The following is a 19,353-nucleotide window of genomic DNA, read 5'->3' on the forward strand; positions in this document are numbered from 1 at the left end:
AGCAGTGTGCCCTTGTTGCCAAGAAGGCCAATGGCATTTTGGGATGTATAAGTAGGGGCATAGCGAGCAGATCGAGGGACATGATCGTTCCCCTCTATTCGACATTGGTGAGGGCTCATCTGGAGTACTGTGTCCAGTTTTGGGCCCCACACTACAAGAAGGATGTGGATAAATTGGAGAGAGTCCAGCGAAGGGCAACAAAAATGATTAGGGGTCTAGAACACATGACTTATGAGGAGAGGCTGAGGGAGCTGGGATTGTTTAGCCTGCAGAAGAGAAGAATGAGGGGGGATTTGATAGCTGCTTTCAACTACCTGAAAGGGGGTTCCAAAGAGGATGGCTCTAGACTGTTCTCAATGGTAGCAGATGACAGAACGAGGAGTAATGGTCTCAAGTTGCAGTGGGGGAGGTTTAGATTGGATATTAGGAAAAACTTTTTCACTAAGAGGGTGGTGAAACACTGGAATGCGTTACCTAGGGAGGTGGTAGAATCTCCTTCCTTAGAGGTTTTTAAGGTCAGGCTTGACAAAGCCCTGGCTGGGATGATTTAACTGGGAATTGGTCCTGCTTCGAGCAGGAGGTTGGACTAGATGACCTTCAGGGGTCCCTTCCAACCCTGATAATCTATGATTCTATGATTCCTTATTGAACCAAGGCCTTATGAGAGTTTAAGATGCATGTTTAAAAATGGCATGGCCCTGAACTTGATACGGGATAACACTGTTGAGCACTAAATAAAGATTTTATATTTGAATATTGATTGTAAGTATCTAAAAATAGTATGTTGACATTGCGGGAAGTGATTTGGAGTAAGTCAAGTTGAATGTGTGTCTTTATTTAATACCTATTATTATTTACTTTGATTGTGCTAACACCCAGAGTGGGCTAAGCACTTTCCAAACACAGAGGACACAGTCCTAAAAAGAACAGAAGAATACACAGTCTAAAAAGACAGACGATTGAGGCATGTAGATGTAGGCAAGAGGGAAGTAATGTTTTTTTCCCTCTGGTAGAAAAAAAAGGAGGGAAGTGGGGGGTTGGGAGGGCGGGGGGAATTAGGAAAGTAAAATATTAAAAGAACATGGAAATGTTTCTACTATTTCAAAATGGGTGGAATGGATTTTTTTTCTCCAGAGCTTTTCATTTCAAGTTTTTTTTCCAATGATCAAAATTTTGTCAAACACAAATTTAGTCTTGGATAAAATTCCATTTTTCAACTCCAAAAATAAAATCTGTCAAAAAATAATCAGCCATACTAACAAGGTAAATAAAAGAAACAATTTATAACATGACCTAGAAAGCTTGTTTTTTGTACCTATTGTGCAAGAAGTGGGTCTTCCGGAAATATTTAAATAATGACCAAGTAATGACTTTGCAGAACAGCTCAGCAAGGGTGTTCCATGTATAGGAAGCAGTTTGGAAGACAGTGGGGAAATGGCTGGGATGAAGTAGACAAATGAGGCTTTCAGGCTCACATCATTGGCAGAGCAGAAGGGAAAGAGAGGGGGATGACGCAACACAGTTCAAGGAGGATAATTACAGGAGAGAGGCGCAGAGTGATGAGAAGCCTTGAAAGCCAAATAAGAAACTTGAGGTTGATGTGGTGGAGTGAGAATAATCAGTGGAGAGGTTCAATCAGAATGAAAAGCAAGAAAGATTATGTTTTGTGCAGAGTGGAAGGGGGAGATGTGGTTTTCAGAGAGCCTTAGGTAATTCATCTATGCAGTAATCAGATGGAAGATAAGGGTCTGGAAAAGATTTATCTGGGTGGGGAGAGAAAAGAGCTTTGGTCTTAAAAATGTCATGGAGGAAGAAGCAGTAAGTCAACTGTAACACACAAATAATAATAATTAATAACAACTACTTTAATGTTGTCATGTGCTCCTTGTACATGGACGAAGTAGTAGGTTACAGGGCTGCTATCTCTTTTAAGATACTTTAATGCACTGCCAAGTATGGCTGTTACCAGCTCAGGTAAGTTATGTTGCACATGGTGCAGCCTAATGGGTGAATACTGTAATATAGTTTTAGCATTCCATCATGTCTCCCCCTTTTAGTTTTACCTTTCCCCCATTTAAAAAAAACTAAATGGTCAAGCTATCTTTAATGTTGAGTACGTAGTCTATTAAGTGTCTCAGAATCTTACTGGTTTTCTATACAAGACCTGAATGTGTAACAACTTGGTCCATCCGGCTGTCCATTAGTTGCAACGACTGGGTGTGGTCTGTTCAGAATCATTTAGTCTTCTTCTTGTTCTGCATCTGTCATCCGTAGAGTTTGCTCCATTGATTGTTCTTTCTGAGAAACAAACTGAAGATGTTGATGGTTTCCGTTGAACTCTCCACCATCAGTTTCAATCACATATGATCTGGGCAATGAATTCCTTTTCCTTCTGACAGCTGGAGTTCTCCATCCAGTTTGTCACAAACATAGTCACCAGGTTCTAGATCTGGCCGTTCTCTGAGTGATGTCTAGCATCGAAGTGTTTGTAAGTCCTTTTCGCATTTTTACCCATTTGGCTACTCTGGTCATGTCTGGCCACTTTGGAGACAGATTCTTTTCCAAAGTCAGAACAGTAGTTCTGAATTGTCTTCCCATCAGGAGCTGTATTGGACTCTATCTAGTAGCAGTTATTGGTGTAGATCTATAGCTCAGAATAGCAAAGAATGGATCTTCCCTCTGGGTGAGGAAGAGTGTGGTGGGGGTGTACTTCCCACACTGGCTCTGAGAGGGCTAAGCTGGCCAGGTGGGCCAAATCAGCCAAGTAGGCTGCAAGGCAGGAGAATTAAGGGTGAGAGAAAAGCCCTAATTAGGGGGAAGCTCACCTGTGCAGAAGTGGGTGGGCTAGTATAAAGCCAGGAAGCTGGCAGCAGCAAAGGCAGCTGGGAGGAAGTTTGTAGTCACCCTCTGTTTAGTAGAGAGCAATGGAAGAAACCCAGGGAAAGAGGAGAACTTGGAGGCCTGGGCCTGAAGGAAGGGCATACCTTGAAGAGAGCAGGGTGGAGAAAAGAGCCTATAGGATGCAGGGTAGGAAGCAGCAAATTTTGGGACTGAACAGACCTTGGCTGTGTGTTGTAGGGTCCCTGGGCTGGAACCCAGAATAGAGGGCAGGCCCTGGTTCACTGTGAAAGTTGTAATGGCAGAGCAGTGAACTGGAAGAGTGCCTGGGTCGCTGCAGGAGTGACAGGGTCAGGGCACCACATGCGAGGACTGCTGGATGCTCTTTGAAAAAAAGAGACTTTGAATGACTCCATCCCAGAAGGGGGAAAAACTCTGAGGGTCCTGGCCAGAGGGCTGAGACATGAAGAGGCATCTCCTGCAGTGAGAGTGAGGCTGCAGATGGAGAGAGAAACGGTGTGCAATTGCAGGAAGGGGCATTGCCATACAGCACTAAACCTCAGGAGAAGGAGGCATTCCAGCGGTGAGCAAAGGACCCCATCACAAAGAGGCAGTAGTAACAAATGACTCCAGGCCATAGGCCTGAATGACTTGCTGGATGGTGGCAAGCAAGCGAATTCAACAAGGAAATGTTGCAAACTGGAAAGGCAAGGAGTTCCGTTTTGGTCACGTTAACTTTAAATTGACAGCAAGACAACCCAGAGGAACTGCTGGAGAAAGAGGCTGATGGTGTCAAGGCCAAGGACAGCATTTCAGAAACAAAGAGAAGCTAAGGAGGAGAGTGAAAGTGATCAAGGATATCAAAAGCTGTGTCCTTTTCTATAGGTGTTCTACCTTGTTCACATATCAAATATTTATTATTTTTAAGTCTATGGATGTGATTCAAATACAAATAAAATACTATGGCCATGATTTTACAAAATGGGTGCCTACCATATTTAGATGGCTGATTAAGTGACCTAATTTTCCAAAGTGATAAGCACTAGGCAGCTCCCATTCATTTCAATACATGTTCAGAAGTGCTGAGCACTCAGGACTCTGATGGCATTCCCTTTAGCAGGAGCTGCTCAGTGCTCAGAACTTGAGAAAAGTCCAGACATCTGTTTTTTGAAAGTCTTGAAATATATAGGAAGACGGTGCCTTGAAATGCCAGCAAAATAATTGCTGGTGATAGTATTTAATATACGATTGCATCTGACCCAGTCTACCTCTACCTTTAGAGCTGACAGACAGAGACAAATTCTCCTTGATCAAAAAAAGGAGATGTTTTCAACCAAGTGATTCATTATTATTTTTGCCTTGGAAAAATTAACCTTCGGAAAAAGTGGATTCATTGTTACTTAGAGATTGCCACAGACTGGCAGTGGCTCTTTGTTCCAGCATCAAACACAGATGAAGTTCACACTGATGTCACAAAAATAATGGGTGTAAAATGCAATATCAAAGTTAAAAAAATGGCTTTAAGCGGGCATTTGAACAATAACTTTGTAATGCAAGTGGTGTGTTTGACACTGGTATGCACTACAGCCAATCTGAGCATCTTCTAAGGGTTAACAAAACTTTAAATAATCATTTGCTCTGTTGTACAGGCACTAGAGGGCATGCGCATCTCTTGTTTTGTTACAGCTGGAGAACAGGGCTTGAATTGTCTTTTGGAATGAATAAGGGAAACTCTGGAGTTCCTTTTCAAGAGAGCCTGTTCTCTAACTGTGAAACCTATTGCGGTCAAGCAACAAAATGATGGTGTCAGTGGTCAAGGATACCACCACTTTGGGTGAAATCCTAATTCGAATGGTCTGGGTCAATCCTTGACCCAGGCAGTGGTGGCTAAAATTAAAATCAACAAAAAGGCAGAGTATATAAATAGAATATAAATGAACTCCAAAGAAAGCCCTTGACCCTCAGGGCTTTCATCCCCATGTACTTTCTTTTCTTGTACTCAGGAACCTTTAAGAAGCTCAGAGCCAGCCTGGTGTTAGTGTAACTCTCACACCTCCTGGGTGTGGTGCTCTGTCCGATCTAGTGGCACCGAGACCACTTTGAGAGAGAGATTAATGAGTTGGCTCTACAGCCTTAGCTAAGAGCCATGTGGCTTTTAGCTCATACAGTAGAGGCTCATGTATTTAGCTCCAAAGGTCACAGGTTTGACGACGACCGGTGTCTGTCGGTGTTACATTTGCTCCTGTGGCAGAGAGTTGTTGCTCCCTTGAAGTCCAAAACTCTTCAGCCCTCTCTCTTCTTGTTTCTCCCTCGTTATACTTGGGCTTGCTCACAGTAGCCAAGAGGTTTCTCCCATAACTGAAATTTCTCACAGCTGAGCAGTGGCATGGCTGATTTTCCTGTCTACAGGAAAGGTGGATTCTCAACCACTGCCTCCCTGCGTTTTGTGTAATATTTGTAGATCCCTTCCCAGGTGGCACTTGAAAACCTTATATTCACCCTCCTTCTGTTAGGGAAAGTGACTGATTTCCAGCTGCCTTTTAAATTCTGTAATGTGTCAAGAACTCAAGACTCCCCTCTTAAAGTATACAAGATTAATGATCAGTTACACTCTGATGGGTAGAGAATATGTGCATCTTTGCTTTTACTTAAGGACCTATAGAAACCACTGCCTCCTTTCTGGAGAAGTTTTTAAAAGATCCTTGATTTATGCCGCAAGGCCTCAATTTAAGCAGTGCTTGAGCACATGCCTACCTGTAAGCATATCAGTAGTTTGACTGACTTTAGTGGGATTACTCACTGACTTAGACTTAGGCCTTGTCTACACTAGCGAGCTTACAGAGGCACAGCTGTACTAATGCAGCTGTAAGATCGCTCATGTAGCCACTCTATGCCGCTGGGAGAGAGCTCTCCAAACAACATAATAAAAACACCTCAGTGAGTGGCAATAGCTATGTGGTGGGAGAAGCTCTCCCACCGACATAGTGCTGTGCACACTACCACTTATACCGTTGAAACTAAAGTTGCTCAGGGGTGCTTTTTCACACCCCTGAGCGACGTAAGTGTTTCCAGAATAAGTGGTACTGTAGATATGGTCTCAGACACATGTTTAAGAACATGACAGAAAGGGAGCCTTAGTTTTTGACTGAGCATTGACTCAGATGTTGTACCTCATTACTCTCCCTTTGCCAGCTGTTCAGGGGTAGGAAGTAAGTGTTTCAGAGGGAGTTGGTTACTGGGGTCTGCTGGTGCTAGGATATGCCCTCTGCATCTTGTGTGGTGAACACCAACATGACAAGGACAATCTTTTCAAATGCTGAAACTAGTCACAGCTAGCCCGAATGAAAGTATGTGTCTATACTGCAATTAAAATCCCCTGGCTGGCCCGTGCCAGCTGACTCAGGCTCACAGGGCTCAGGCTAAGGGGCTGTTTGATTGCAGTGCAGATGTTTGCACTCAGTTTGGAGACTGGGCTCTAGGACACTGCAAGGTGGCAGAGTCCCAGAGCTTGCGCTACAGCCTGAGACTGAATGTCTACAACACAGTTAAACAGTCCCATAGCCCAAGCTCCACAAGCCCAAGTCAACTGGCATGGGCCGGCCACAGGTGTATAATTGCAGTGTAGTCATACCCTAAGAACATATCAATCTTGAACAAGTTAAGAATAGAACAAACTGGGGTCCTCTTCTTCTCCAAGAGACAAGCACACATACAGTGCTGCTAGAGAGCCAAAACAAAAATTGTTCCTATTCTACTTCAAATATAAAAATAACTGTCTGCTTCACATATGAAACAGAGAGTGGAGACTAGTTTAGCTTACACTACAGTTCTTATCTTCCTTTCTTCAGTAATGACAGAAGGGGAAAAGACATTTTTTAATATAATCTTCCTAATGTGCCACAGAACACGGAAACAATTTAGCGATTGGAAACATGTTTACTTACTGACTGATTACTGAGATAGAAATTTAATCCAAGATGTAGCTCAGTGTTCACTGGCTTCTAGCTACTTCCTAACTTGTACCAGGGCTCCCACTAGTAATATCAAAGTAATGATCATGTGTCTTCTCCATCCCCTAATAAAATGATGGAACGGAGTCTGGTGCATCTTCTGACAATACAATCATTGACTGAAGACCTTTCAGAGATTAGAAATAGGCATCCTCTCTGCAGCAGACCTACACAGCTGTGATTCCAAATATTGTTAAAACAATCTTTTAGGCTATGTCATTGAGTAAGGCCTGGATCCTGCAAGCTGTTCCATATGGATGGATTTCTGCACGCATGTGAGCAGTGTAAACTTAAATGGGTCTCTTCCACCAGCGTGGTGCAGATTGCAGGATTGGGAGCTTGATTAGTATGTCAATAAATATCAAGAGACAACATAGTGCCTCTAAACTTATACAGAAATTAAATGTTGCATGCAGTAGTGTTACAGCCATGTCTGTCCTAGAATATGAGAAAGACAAGGTGTGTGAGGTAATATCTTTTACTGGACCAACTTCTGTTGGTGGAAGGTACAAGGTTTTGAGCTTCACAAAGCTCTGAACATTACTTATGCCACCAGAATTTGGTCCAATATTACCTCACCTACCTTGTCTCAGTAATTAAAGATATTTTAAACTAAAAATTGTATACAGGATATTCTAGTAGTATTCTGACAAATTGAAAAAAAAAGGGAAAAAATAACTCAAATACATGAATAATGATCAATATCAATGAATACAGACACTTCAAGAGAAATACATACACTAATTTAAACAAAAACTATGATGTGACACAGTGATAGATCATTTCATAGGTTAATACCGCCACTGGGCATAATCTTCCCGATGTTTAACTTATCATATTGTCCATTTCTTGGAAGGAATAAAGAAAAAGATTTTCCTCAAAGAAACCAAGACTGCAATGAAAAACATATGTCTACAGAGAAATATTCTCAACAGTAATCTTTGTAATTTTATACTACTATCAAATGTGTTTAAATACAATGCAAGTTGGGGCTGTGTTAATTACTCCAGAGTCATTCAGACATGAAGTTTAGAAGCTGAGATGATTTGGTCGTCAACCACAAAATTGGATTCTGAATATATCTGAACAATAACTTATTTATCATGCTCTGTAAATTAGATATGTTTGCTTAAAAGTTTCCATGGGCTGTTTCATGAAAACAAAAACTAAGAAAAAATACTTCACTGCACTGTGATAATCTGATCAACAGAAGACAAGTGATACAGTTCTGGGGTGATGTGAAAAGCTCATGCTCTGTCCGGACTCTTCCAAAAAAGGCTGTACCACACACACACCAAAATGGCTGAGACCACTGAAGTCAACGGGAGTTTTCCATTGACTTCTACGGGGACAAGATTTCACTCTAAAAATCACTGATTTAAAGAACTCCTTCACAAGTATAGTCAGGCTACCTCTCTCAAAATGGTTAATTTTGCCATTTTTTTAAAGGAAGGATTTTGTCTCTGAAAACAATAAAATTCAGTACAGCTTGATTAGTGGAGGGGGGGGGAGTAGCAAATGTAGGCTTCGATTCAGCAAGCTACTAAGTGTGTGCACAATTTAGAGCATGCATACGTTAGTTCCATTGAAGTCAATATAATCTTGCTCAGGCTTAATTTATCACATTGTCAGTTTCTATTAAGTTAGAACAAATTAGTTTTTCCTCAGAAAAAACAAGGCAGTGGCAAAACACAAGTTTAGGGAGAAGTATTCCCAGCAATAATCTTATAATTCTACCAAATCTGTGGAAAACAATGCACTTTGGGGCTGTATTACTTTTGTACGAGAGACAAGATAGGTGAGGTAATATCTTTTATTGGGCTAACTTATGTTGATGAGAGAGACAAGCTTTTGAGCCACACAGAGCTTAGTGTAGGCTCAAAAGTGTCTCTCTCTCATGAACAGAAGTTGGCCCAATAAAAGACAGTACCTTCACCCTCTTTGTCTCTCTAATATCCTGGGACCAACAGGGCTACAACTCTTATGTTTCTAAGATCATTCATGCACAGTGCTAAGATTCTAAGGAGACATCTTTGAAATCAGGAAGGTACTGAATATTGTATGCAACTCAAGTCAATGGGGCTACTTGTGTGCTTAAAGTCATGAGCATGTTATGAGCATGTTTAAATACTTTGGTGAATCAGTGCCTTAAGTTCCCACAACTTCATGGCTTTGTACTTTTGTGCATTTTCATTTTGATAATGATGTGGTAATCAACAACAACACTACAGTTTCATTAAAATTTTCAGTGAAGTTTTAAAATAAAAGATTAATTTTACAATCAAATTTTAATCAAGATTTTAAAAGCCAACTACTTTGTCTCAGCTCAGTGCTACATCATAGTACAGTGTAACTGGAATAAAAGTAGCATACAACAACGTATTTCTGCATTACACTTCATATAAATGATATTTAAGTAGGAGAACTGGATGGTCCAGAAGACTGAAAATAGTATATTGGGCCTTTTACTTCTAAACCACCAATTTAAAACCAGATTAAATTGCTAGGGATCAAAAACAATCATCACCTGAAGGTAGCTTTGTGGCCTGTATAAAAAAATTTGGTTCACTCAGGTCAATTCAGGCTCGGCAAGTATGCACAGTGAAGAACTCATTGCCATAACAGGAATCCTTTTTGGCAGCCTCAGCTCCGAAACAAAATCTGAATGGATAGGGAGATCAAACTATCACCCACAGAAATGGCCTGTATAGAACATCACATCAATGAGGGAGTGTGCAGGAGTTTGCATTGCTGCAACCCATACTGTATCTGTTATCTGAATAAAAAGAAAACTTCAGTTTGCCAATGCACCTACTTTCACAAGAGCTGAATGGGCGTAGGTAATTGTTTTAAAGAGAGGGAAAACAACTTCCATTGAAACTTCTTTTAAGAGGATTTTGATATTTATTCTGATTTCTGATATACTCACAGTAGGATTTCCATATTGGAGGCTGGTATTCTTCAGCATCTAGAATTTTAAAAAAAGAAGAAGAAATCAATTGGCCACTCAGTCAAACTGTAGAGACCACAGCTTTTCAGCAATATTCCCATTTCCTTCTCAAGAGAACTGCATGTTTATTTACAGTACACTTCTAGATGTTAGAGAAGAATATCACTTTCACTACTTATGGACTCAATATCATTTTTACAAATTATTAAAATATGACAGAATTAATTTCTTACCAATTTTCACATAGCTCCTTTTCTCACAAATATATTTAAAGTAATTAACTTGATTGGTCAGCTAGGGAGGGAGTTCAAACAGTATTTACTTGGCTTGGCATAATAAAACAAATTATAATTTGATTTCAGATCAGGTTTTTAACCTATTTATCATGGCTTTAAAGTAAGTAACATGCCAATAAATGTGTGTGACTCAGACTGAACTCTGATGTGTTCAGATCCAATGATTCCAACACGGATGATTCAATTAATTTTCTTACATTTAATCAAATGTGATTTACAAATTTTCCAGAAACTGCATCAGCAATAAAAAAATGTACAGTGGAAAAACTGCAACTGAATGTAAAAGACTAAAATTATTATCCATTGATGCAAAGAACAGACCAACACAGGAGACAAAAAGCTGATGTTCTGTGTTACCAAAAGCATTACATGATGCCCCCAGGAAAGTTGTTGGAAGTGGGAATTGAACCTTAGACTTCGAGATCTAAAAGCATGAGCCTTTACTACTTGAACTAAAGGCTGTAGTAGGCTCATATAAATATCCCAGCCACCAACAGCAGAGGACAGAGTGTCATACTGACTGGGCAAGCCTGCTACACCCTGGGCTAACAGACTTGTGTATTTTAGCTCATGTTTTAAAGGTTCATGCTTTAATATCCAGAGATCCCAAAGTACCCCACTGTCAACAACCTACCCAGCTTGAATACTAACAGTTAAATATACAGCTACTTCTAAAGGGGTCATGTATACTAGTTTGGCACAAAACTGTCATATTGTTAAACACTGTAAACAGTCATGTAGGGGTGTCATTAATCTTCCAAATAAAAAGATGCAAACTAATTAAAGTATTTGATATTTACTAAACTCCCACTCGAGTTATGCTAATGTAATTAAGTTATATTTTAACAGCTCACTCTCCCTGTCTATTTATAAATACACACATTTTATATACCTCCATGAAAAAATTTGTTTACTGGCAATGTTAATGATTAACTACAGTATGCCACTTTTAACTACTTTGTTTTTAAAAAGAGAAAACCTAGCAATTATCACAGTTATTGCCTGGGATAATAACCTGCAACAATTTGCAGATATATTGCTCATGAAGTCCACTAGACTTGAATTTCAAATAAATCCACTTCATCTGTTGTAGATAACACTGCCAAATTTAAAGGGCTTTCAGATCAAAAGAGGTGCATATATTAGAGCAATGTGAGGGTAACTAGCTTTCTACTTCATTATAATTGGTAATTATTTTTTATATTATGTGAAGACATTAATATGAAAACAATGAGTTTTATTTAAACTTGCAAGTATAGAAAAACCACTCATTTTTCCCTATGAGATTACACTTATAAATACATTCTTTTTCCAGGTCTTCTGTATAACTGGTTCTTCACATATTGTTCAACACAATGCAACTTAATAACATGAATCACATACAATACTTTGTCAAAAACTTTATTCTTTTCTCTGGTCTTTGCATACACAGGGTCAGTGGAGAAACAAAATCTGACATACAATATAGCAGAGGATCTGGCCCCATGCATTTTATTACTGAGTTTATATCCACCTCCACGGCTTGCTTCCTAAAAATTTTCTGCATTTCCCAGAACAAAATCTGCTTTACTAATTGAGCAATATTTTCCATTAACCTCTTTAACCATTAAGGTAGCAATTATTGGTTTATCTATGATATTGATCTGGGAAAAAGAAAGCCTATGAATTGTTGGGTGAGAAAGTATACACAGTTTGGACAGATGGAAAGACACAGGTACTAGAACTAGGGGTGATGGGGGTCTGGCAGCACCCCAGGGCTTGAAGTGGTTTCCATTATATACAGGGTTTACAGTATGTCTTTCAGCACCCAACCCCCCCTCCTCCCAATACAAATTGTTCCATCACCTCTGCTTACAGATGAATGTTAGCTGTAGCAGCAGAAAAAGCAAAGTGAATCAGGTAATGTTCTTATACATAAAAAAGGCTATAAATGTTTATAAACTGCTTGACACGGTACAGTCTAGTTTCAAACTGATTTGTGGTATGGAGATAACATTAGTCAATGTAAAGGACAATCTTCTCACTTGCTGATTATGTCAGATCTGTCAGGCTGTTGGCCCTGAGGGGAGGGGGATAGATTCACTCCTCAGTGGATGAAAATGTTCCTGAGTGGGAGCTCTCAGCAAGTGGTGAGGAGCACCTACGTCCCTTTACTAAGAGACTCTAATGCATGACACTGCAGAGTTCCATCCTGCTCCTCCAGGTGTTTATCATATAGTATACATGACTCATATAATAATGCCTACCATTCACACAGTGTAAATACTATCAGTGTTATTTACTGTCAAACCATGATGGATGATATTTCATGGCATAGGTCTTTGGGGAAGAGATGGACATCTGGTTTAAACTCAATCCAGAGCAACAATGTTCCTGTTTCTGGCTCAGGGATACATGTAATGGAATTCACAGGTAGAATCTGTCCATTAACAGGGGGTGAATCCACTACTAATAGGACAGTGCAGAATTCAGGTATCATGCAAGGCTGCTCTCAACATGGCTCAGGGTATCTATTGCTATCTCTGAATTATTTGGAAAGCGTCTCCCCCCATGTACCTAACTGTAATCATACAATTCCCATCATCACTTGCAAGCTAGATTATTGTAATCCACTCCTTTTTGGTTTCCTGGCCCCATGGATGCTACTCATACCATTAGCTACTTCATTTTTGCCTCTATTTAGCAGAATAGAAAACTGGTCATATCCATTCTCCACAAACAGTAAGCAAGCCAAGAGATAATCAACAATCAAATTTTGAAATGTAAGACCTTACATATTGCAGATTTTCCCCCCTCTTATTTCATATGTGAAGTGAAATAACCTGGGTTGTTCTTCACTTTTCACCATCAGGTGAAACCTGGTTTGGATCACTGGAATATTGAGATCGTCTATCAGATTTTGGGTGATCCCCTCAGTTACTTTATGACAATTTAATATTCTTTGTTTCTGTCTATTTTTTATAGATGCAGGTGGTTTGAAGAGAGACCACTGAATCCAGGTTTCATGTCATTTTTTTAAATAGTGCCCAAGTTGAAGGAAGGTGAGGGCCTATTAACATTAGCTTTGATCACAGTAATTAGGTGCTGATTGGATAATAATAATAATAATAATATGCAAAAATAAATGTGCTGACATATTCCTAGAGGTAGTAAATGCTTGTTTTCTATTGCTGTTTTATTGAATGACCCACACTTTCAATAAGTATTTGGGACCTAATTTCAGAAAATGAGCCAAGTACTGTGTTACAAATAAGGCTGACACTAGACATCACTTAAAAACCAGTGAAATGTGAAACAATCACAAAATGTCAGAGGGTCAACTCTAATACAAACATTTTGGAGTTTAGAAAAGCTGACTTTGAAAGACTAAAAAATGTCCAGAGGATTTTATTTGAATTCTTTATTATATTGGGAATGTACTACAGAAGGGGGAACATAAATTTAATAAAAAGAGCTGGAAAGACTAGAAATGGCAACAGATACTCACATAAAGAATACTAACAACAATATTGCTTATCAAAGGCTTTGAAATACAACCAATTTGGAAGACAAATATTTATTATAACTAAAAAACTATCCAGAACTAGTTAAATGGATAATAGAGAGAACAAAAGAAATGCTGAATGCTGACTTCAGAAAATATTTCAACAAATCAAAGGATTCTCGATATACAGTAGTTCAGTCATATAAGGCAGAAAAAATAGTGGAGAAAATTGGTCAAATAAAAATGATACTGGAAAACGGGAATGAGGAACGGCAGATTAGTTCTACAGTTAATTTGCTTTAGTCTTCACAAAGAAGAAATAGAATAAAAACTGCTTAAGAAAGATATTTTCATGTAAGGCTGAAGGAGAAGAATAGCAGTTGAATAAATATGAAGCTTACAGTGAAAGAGCGTATGAAAGGTTTTAGACAGCTTTAAGATACAAGATCCATGTAACAAGGTTTTTTTTTTTTGTAAATTAAAGAAAACTAAAGACAAAGGGCCAACATCTTAAACTAATGATGTTTGGTAAATGAGGGACAACCTGTGAAAAACAAGACTTGAGGTCCATATTCAAATTTTATTTGCGCAGCAACCACCACCCCTACAAATTATAGACCTAAATAATTATTTTATTGCAACTGTAGTAATTATGCAAGACACACAACTGTGTATGTGCTATAATGCATGGACTTCATGTCTCATTTTTTTCCATGCATGGACCAGATTTTTATTATGCCACCAAAGACATCACCTATTATTCATTGGAATGTGGTTGAAGAAGAAAATTTGAGGGTTATTTTAATCTAGATTTAGTCTGAATCAATTACTGCAGTTCACAAAGATGGTGATCAATTGTCAAGTCTCAGAAAAAAGTCCATCAGCTTTTTTTTATTGCTCTTCAATTTTGGTGTACGGGAGTTTAAATACCGAACGCTGTGTAGTCAAAGTACATCTAATCCAATGGAAATCAAGCTATACTCTTGATTGTTTTAAACTTTAGGACTGATGACCCATTGGAAAAGAGCTCTAACTGCTAAGATCCATATATGACATGTAGTGAGTGAAAGCATTTCTTACTTAAAGATGTCTTGCCATTGTAGCTTGTCAGGAGTATTGAAAAGAATTCAGTGTACTTCCTCCAAATAGTTTGATATTGACAGTTTAAAATCAGTGCTTCTGGTAATGGATCAAAATTAAATTCTACAGTTACTACTACTGATTATCATCATAGAATCAGGATTTACTCTCTAGTGCACTGGCCTCTTAGCTTTGAAGAGAAATCCACTGTAACTATTTCAGATCCACTTCAAAATAGTTCTACAATTTATCTAATTTCTATCCAGAGGTCCTGTCAATAGGATTGCTTAAAAACTGACAATACTGTCTAAATGATAGTGACAGTATCATTCCCACAAGTATATAAATGGCATAGTAATATCGTTCTTTCTACATTCCAACTAACAGTGGCTCTGTGCAGTGTCCAAACCTGGGTAACTCTGAAATCTTAGTTTTTCCCCAGCAAGTAGGGCTGGGCTCTGTTGCGGAATACGGGCAATCTGTCTGATCAAGGTTTTGTCACCCTGAATAGCTTGTTTGCCATGTTTTGGCAGCTACTATGGAAGAGGAGGAAAAGGATCTTTTTGTCTTTGCCATGGCTTCAATGCAGGCTTATAGAAAATCTTTGTACTTCTGTGTGCCTAAACCTGAATTTTCTGCCATCAGTGCTCCAACTTCAGTCCTCCTCTTTTTCTGACAAATAATTTGAGAACCACAGTGACATGTGGGCAATGGTAAGAAAGAGGCCATTAGGAGTCACTGGGTCAATAACTGGGGCTAGTGTGCAGTTCTAACAACCCACACAATCCACTCCTTCAGTCTCTTGGTTACCATTTTTTGTTTTTTTACTGTTGTCTTCTGAACCAGGGCTAAAAATTTTTTGTTCAATCTCAAAGATTCAGCTTTTGAATATAAATTTTCTGTGAATGAATGATAGATTTTATACAGTTCTACTATAACAGTGTATTATTTAATCTAGGGGTTTTCTTTAAAAATGTGTTATTCAAAATGAGGATGAAGATTAAACTCATGGTTTCTTGTTTACAATGTTCTTCACATTAAATATATATCTACCTTGTCATGCAACTGCTAACTAAAAGGCTGTCTTTCAGAATAGTGAGATTAAACAACACTATTTATTGACAGATTTTTTTTTAAGTAATTGCAATTATAATATACAAATGACTGGAGGGGGCTGGGGAGTGAAGAGGAGACAGTTGCATAAATTTTTCCAACACGTAAGCCATCATTGCATTATTTGTTTTCCACTGTGTACTTACTACTTACCAACAACAAATGTTCATTTTTCACTTCTTATCTAAATTCCTAATGAGAGTACAGAAGGTGGTGAGTGCTTATTATACTTTTGTTTGTTTTAGAGCCTCTGGCAAATTGTATACACACACAAAACTACCTCAGTTCACCATATCACTGCACCAGTTGCAGTAATGTTGGAAACTATTTTAAATATGTAATATTTTCAGATTTTGCTTTGTCATTTGCGGGGTTATTTTACTTACATTAAAGCAGCTGTTATAATCCTATTTGACTTGCATTTTAAGAAAGGCAGTTCTTTTCTTTAAATAATGAATAAACCACACAATCATATGAGAGTCTCACTGAATTCTTAAATCAGACTGTTGTGAAGAGCAAAATGAACTCCCCCCCATAGTTAATAATTAGCAATGGAGCTGTTGAAAGATTTCAATGTGTCACAGACACTGTTTAATGTTTCATGCAGAACACAGAAATGCCCATGCAGAAACCAGCAGTTGAGAGATTTATTGGAAAACTTTCATTTTCATCAGAAAACAGCCATTTTTTAAAAATTAAGTTATGAGAACATGCTTTAACTTATATTTTGGGCTATTAGAGAATTTGACCTCCAGCATAACGTACCAAACAAGAAGCGCCAAATCTGTTTACTTACAGCACAGTTTAAAAATTAGCATGTTCCTTCTGACTTTAGATGTTTCCTACTGTGCTGTTTCCTTTTTTTTTTTTTTAAATCAGCAATAATGTATAATTGAAAGTGTCAAAAATGCTAGCAAAAGGGGTGGAGTTTCATTCTGCACAGTAATTATGCTGAAACGATAAGCTTTTAATAAGAATAATATAAAACGACAGCTATTTTGTATCTTTTGCTTTTAAGCCTACCATAAACTTGGCATTATACTGTTGTATATATCATGCTTATTGGCTCATTCTACTAAGTACAGTCTTTCTAGATTTTCCCTTCTCATTCACTTTGTCATCCTTCTGCTTTAGATTTAAAAAGTAAAAGTATTTTCGCTTACATAAAACACTGCTAACCAGTTCTATAGGGAATTTAATCTGAAGTGATCAGATGTATTTCACAAAAAAAACAGATTAAAAATACGGATTTTGTGATTGAATTAAATGCAACAACAATAAAAATTACCAAGCACCAAATAGCAAAATGCTGTCAATGTCTGAATAGTAAAATAAGTAACAATGGTACAAACCTACTAGAAGGAAAGGCAACAAGGCCCTACTCTGACCGAAAAAGATTTGCAAGATTATCTGTTTGCTGAAGTGTTAGTGCACTCATTGTTTGTTCAAATGATCATATCCACCTGACCGTAAAAATGTTTTCAAGAGAGAAATATTTTCTTTACTTTTTAAAAATCTTACTTGCTTTTCTGCATAAATAATAAAGTTTATGGAGAACTGTTGAACTTTCAGTGTATAAGTGTCAAAGACAACACTGAGAATCTAATGGTGAGAGGGACTTTATAAAAGCCTCAATGGATGGATAGAAAGAACGAACAGAGGGTAACATTTTCAGAAGTGTCGAAGGCACTAAGGAGCCTATGTCTCACTGATCTTCACAGAATTTAAAATCCTAAGTGACTTAGGAGCTTTTGAAAGTTCTACTCATACTATTCAGTATACAGAATTACCGTCATGCTAAGGCAAATTATAAAAAATATTCTATGTACTGTTTGAAATACTTGTGACTGAAATAACTGCAATAATGCCAACAAATATTCACAATGGTCAGGGTGAAATATTGCAATTAGACATGTTTCTGTTGAAACAGTGTCAGCATATTTCCTGTTCCAGAAACGCACTCATAAATTGACACAGTGCCCATTTATCTGACTCAAAGGAGCCAATACATTCCCTGAAAAGTTATTAACCTTTAGCAAAATCCAAATCATTGCTTTTGGTGGCTCTGTTATGTCTGCCATGTGTCATTTTTATCAGCTTTCTCACCAAGGGCGCATTCTTTCTTCTTACTATTCAAGGGTAAATGATGGGGTTGTCCTATTCCTGTAACTGGATTGTGTAAGCTCGCCAACAGCTTTTCAAAGATTATGAACCTTTTACTCTCTCCTACCCACCCATCCATTTACCATTTTTTAGATGTGCACACACAAATATTTTTAAAAGCCTGCACTGCAGATTTAGGGTAATCAGAATACAGTAGAAATCTGCTAATTCACACAGACTGGGAGACCCATTATGAATTAGTGAATTTGCTTAACTGTTTGTTCACTCAATTTGCAACAATCACAAAATATACTGTACTTGGCAAAAACAACTGACCTCAGTGAGATTACTCACATGCTGAAGTACGTTTTTGAACTGGGGGGCTTAATCAGGATTCAAACCTAGGTCTTCAGAGATGAAAGGTACAACCCCCCACGCTCCTCACAGTTAATGGATTTAAAAACAAAAAAAGTTAAGGCTGACAGAAGGAAGTCCTCCTTTGACTTTCTTTTGCATGGGAATATCTTGTAATTTTTGATTGAAATTGCTTCTGTAAACGAGCCTGTAATAAGAAAAGGAGGACTTGTGACACTTTAGAGACTAACAAATTTATTTGAGCATAAGCTTAAGTGACCTACAGCTCACTTCATCGCTCATGAAAGCTTATGCTCAAATAAATTTGTTAGTCTCTAAGGTGCTACAAGTCCTCCTTTTCTTTTTGCGAATACAGACTAACATGGCTGTAATAGTAGCCTATTATCTGTAGCCTGTAATAGTTAGGAAGAGAAAAGCTATAGCAGGTGCTCTCATAACTTATTAAAATGAGATGAATTCTCATGAATCTTAAATTAGCAATACCTTTCTGCACACTTTACCTTTTTATTTTATTAAAATGGAATTCTTCTTCTTTATGTACAATTTTGTATAAGTGCATCAATCAAGTTGATAGCCAATTAAATTAATTATTAGTTGATGTGGCGTTAATGTTTGTATTTGATTGATCATTATCAGCTATCACTGAAGCTGAGCCGTGCTTCATACTTTCTTAGATGGAAATGAAGATTTTACAAGTCTTCCTATAGTACAGGGGTGGGCAAACTTTTTGACCCAAGGGCCACATCTGGGTGGGGAAATTGCATGCAGGGCCATGAATGTAGGGCTGGGGCAAGGGCTTGGGTGCGGGAGGGAGTTCAGGGTGTGGGTGCAGTGTGCAGGAAGAGACTCAGAGCAAGGGGTTGGGGAGCAGGAGGGATGTGAGGAGCAGGAAGGGGTGTAGCAGGGGGCTCAGGGAAGGGGGCTGAGGTGCAGGAGGGATGCAGGGTGCTCTGACCCAGAGCTGCTTACCTTGAGTGGCTCTGGGGTGGCAGCAGCACACAGTGGGGCTAAGGCAGGCTCCCTGCCTGCCCTGGCCCCGTGCTGCTCCCAGAAGCAGCTGGCACCATGTCCCTGTGTCCCCTGGGGGAGGGAGTGCAGAGGGCT

General features: G+C 38.7%; 1 protein-coding gene across 2 annotated transcripts in view; it reads right to left on the minus strand.

The window, feature by feature from the left end:
* Positions 1-19,353, minus strand: part of CHN2 (chimerin 2) — a 200,253-nt gene that overhangs the window by 116,973 nt on the left and 63,927 nt on the right. For both annotated transcript variants that reach the window (XM_084618759.1, XM_084618758.1), the window contains exon 2: positions 9,778-9,816. In XM_084618759.1, coding sequence (XP_084474885.1) covers positions 9,778-9,816 — 39 coding nt within the window. The remainder of the gene's footprint in view (positions 1-9,777; positions 9,817-19,353) is intronic.

This window comes from Lepidochelys olivacea (genome assembly GCF_965140295.1).
Source record: "Lepidochelys olivacea isolate rLepOli2 genome assembly, chromosome: 2".
Lineage (NCBI taxonomy): Eukaryota > Metazoa > Chordata > Testudines > Cheloniidae > Lepidochelys > Lepidochelys olivacea.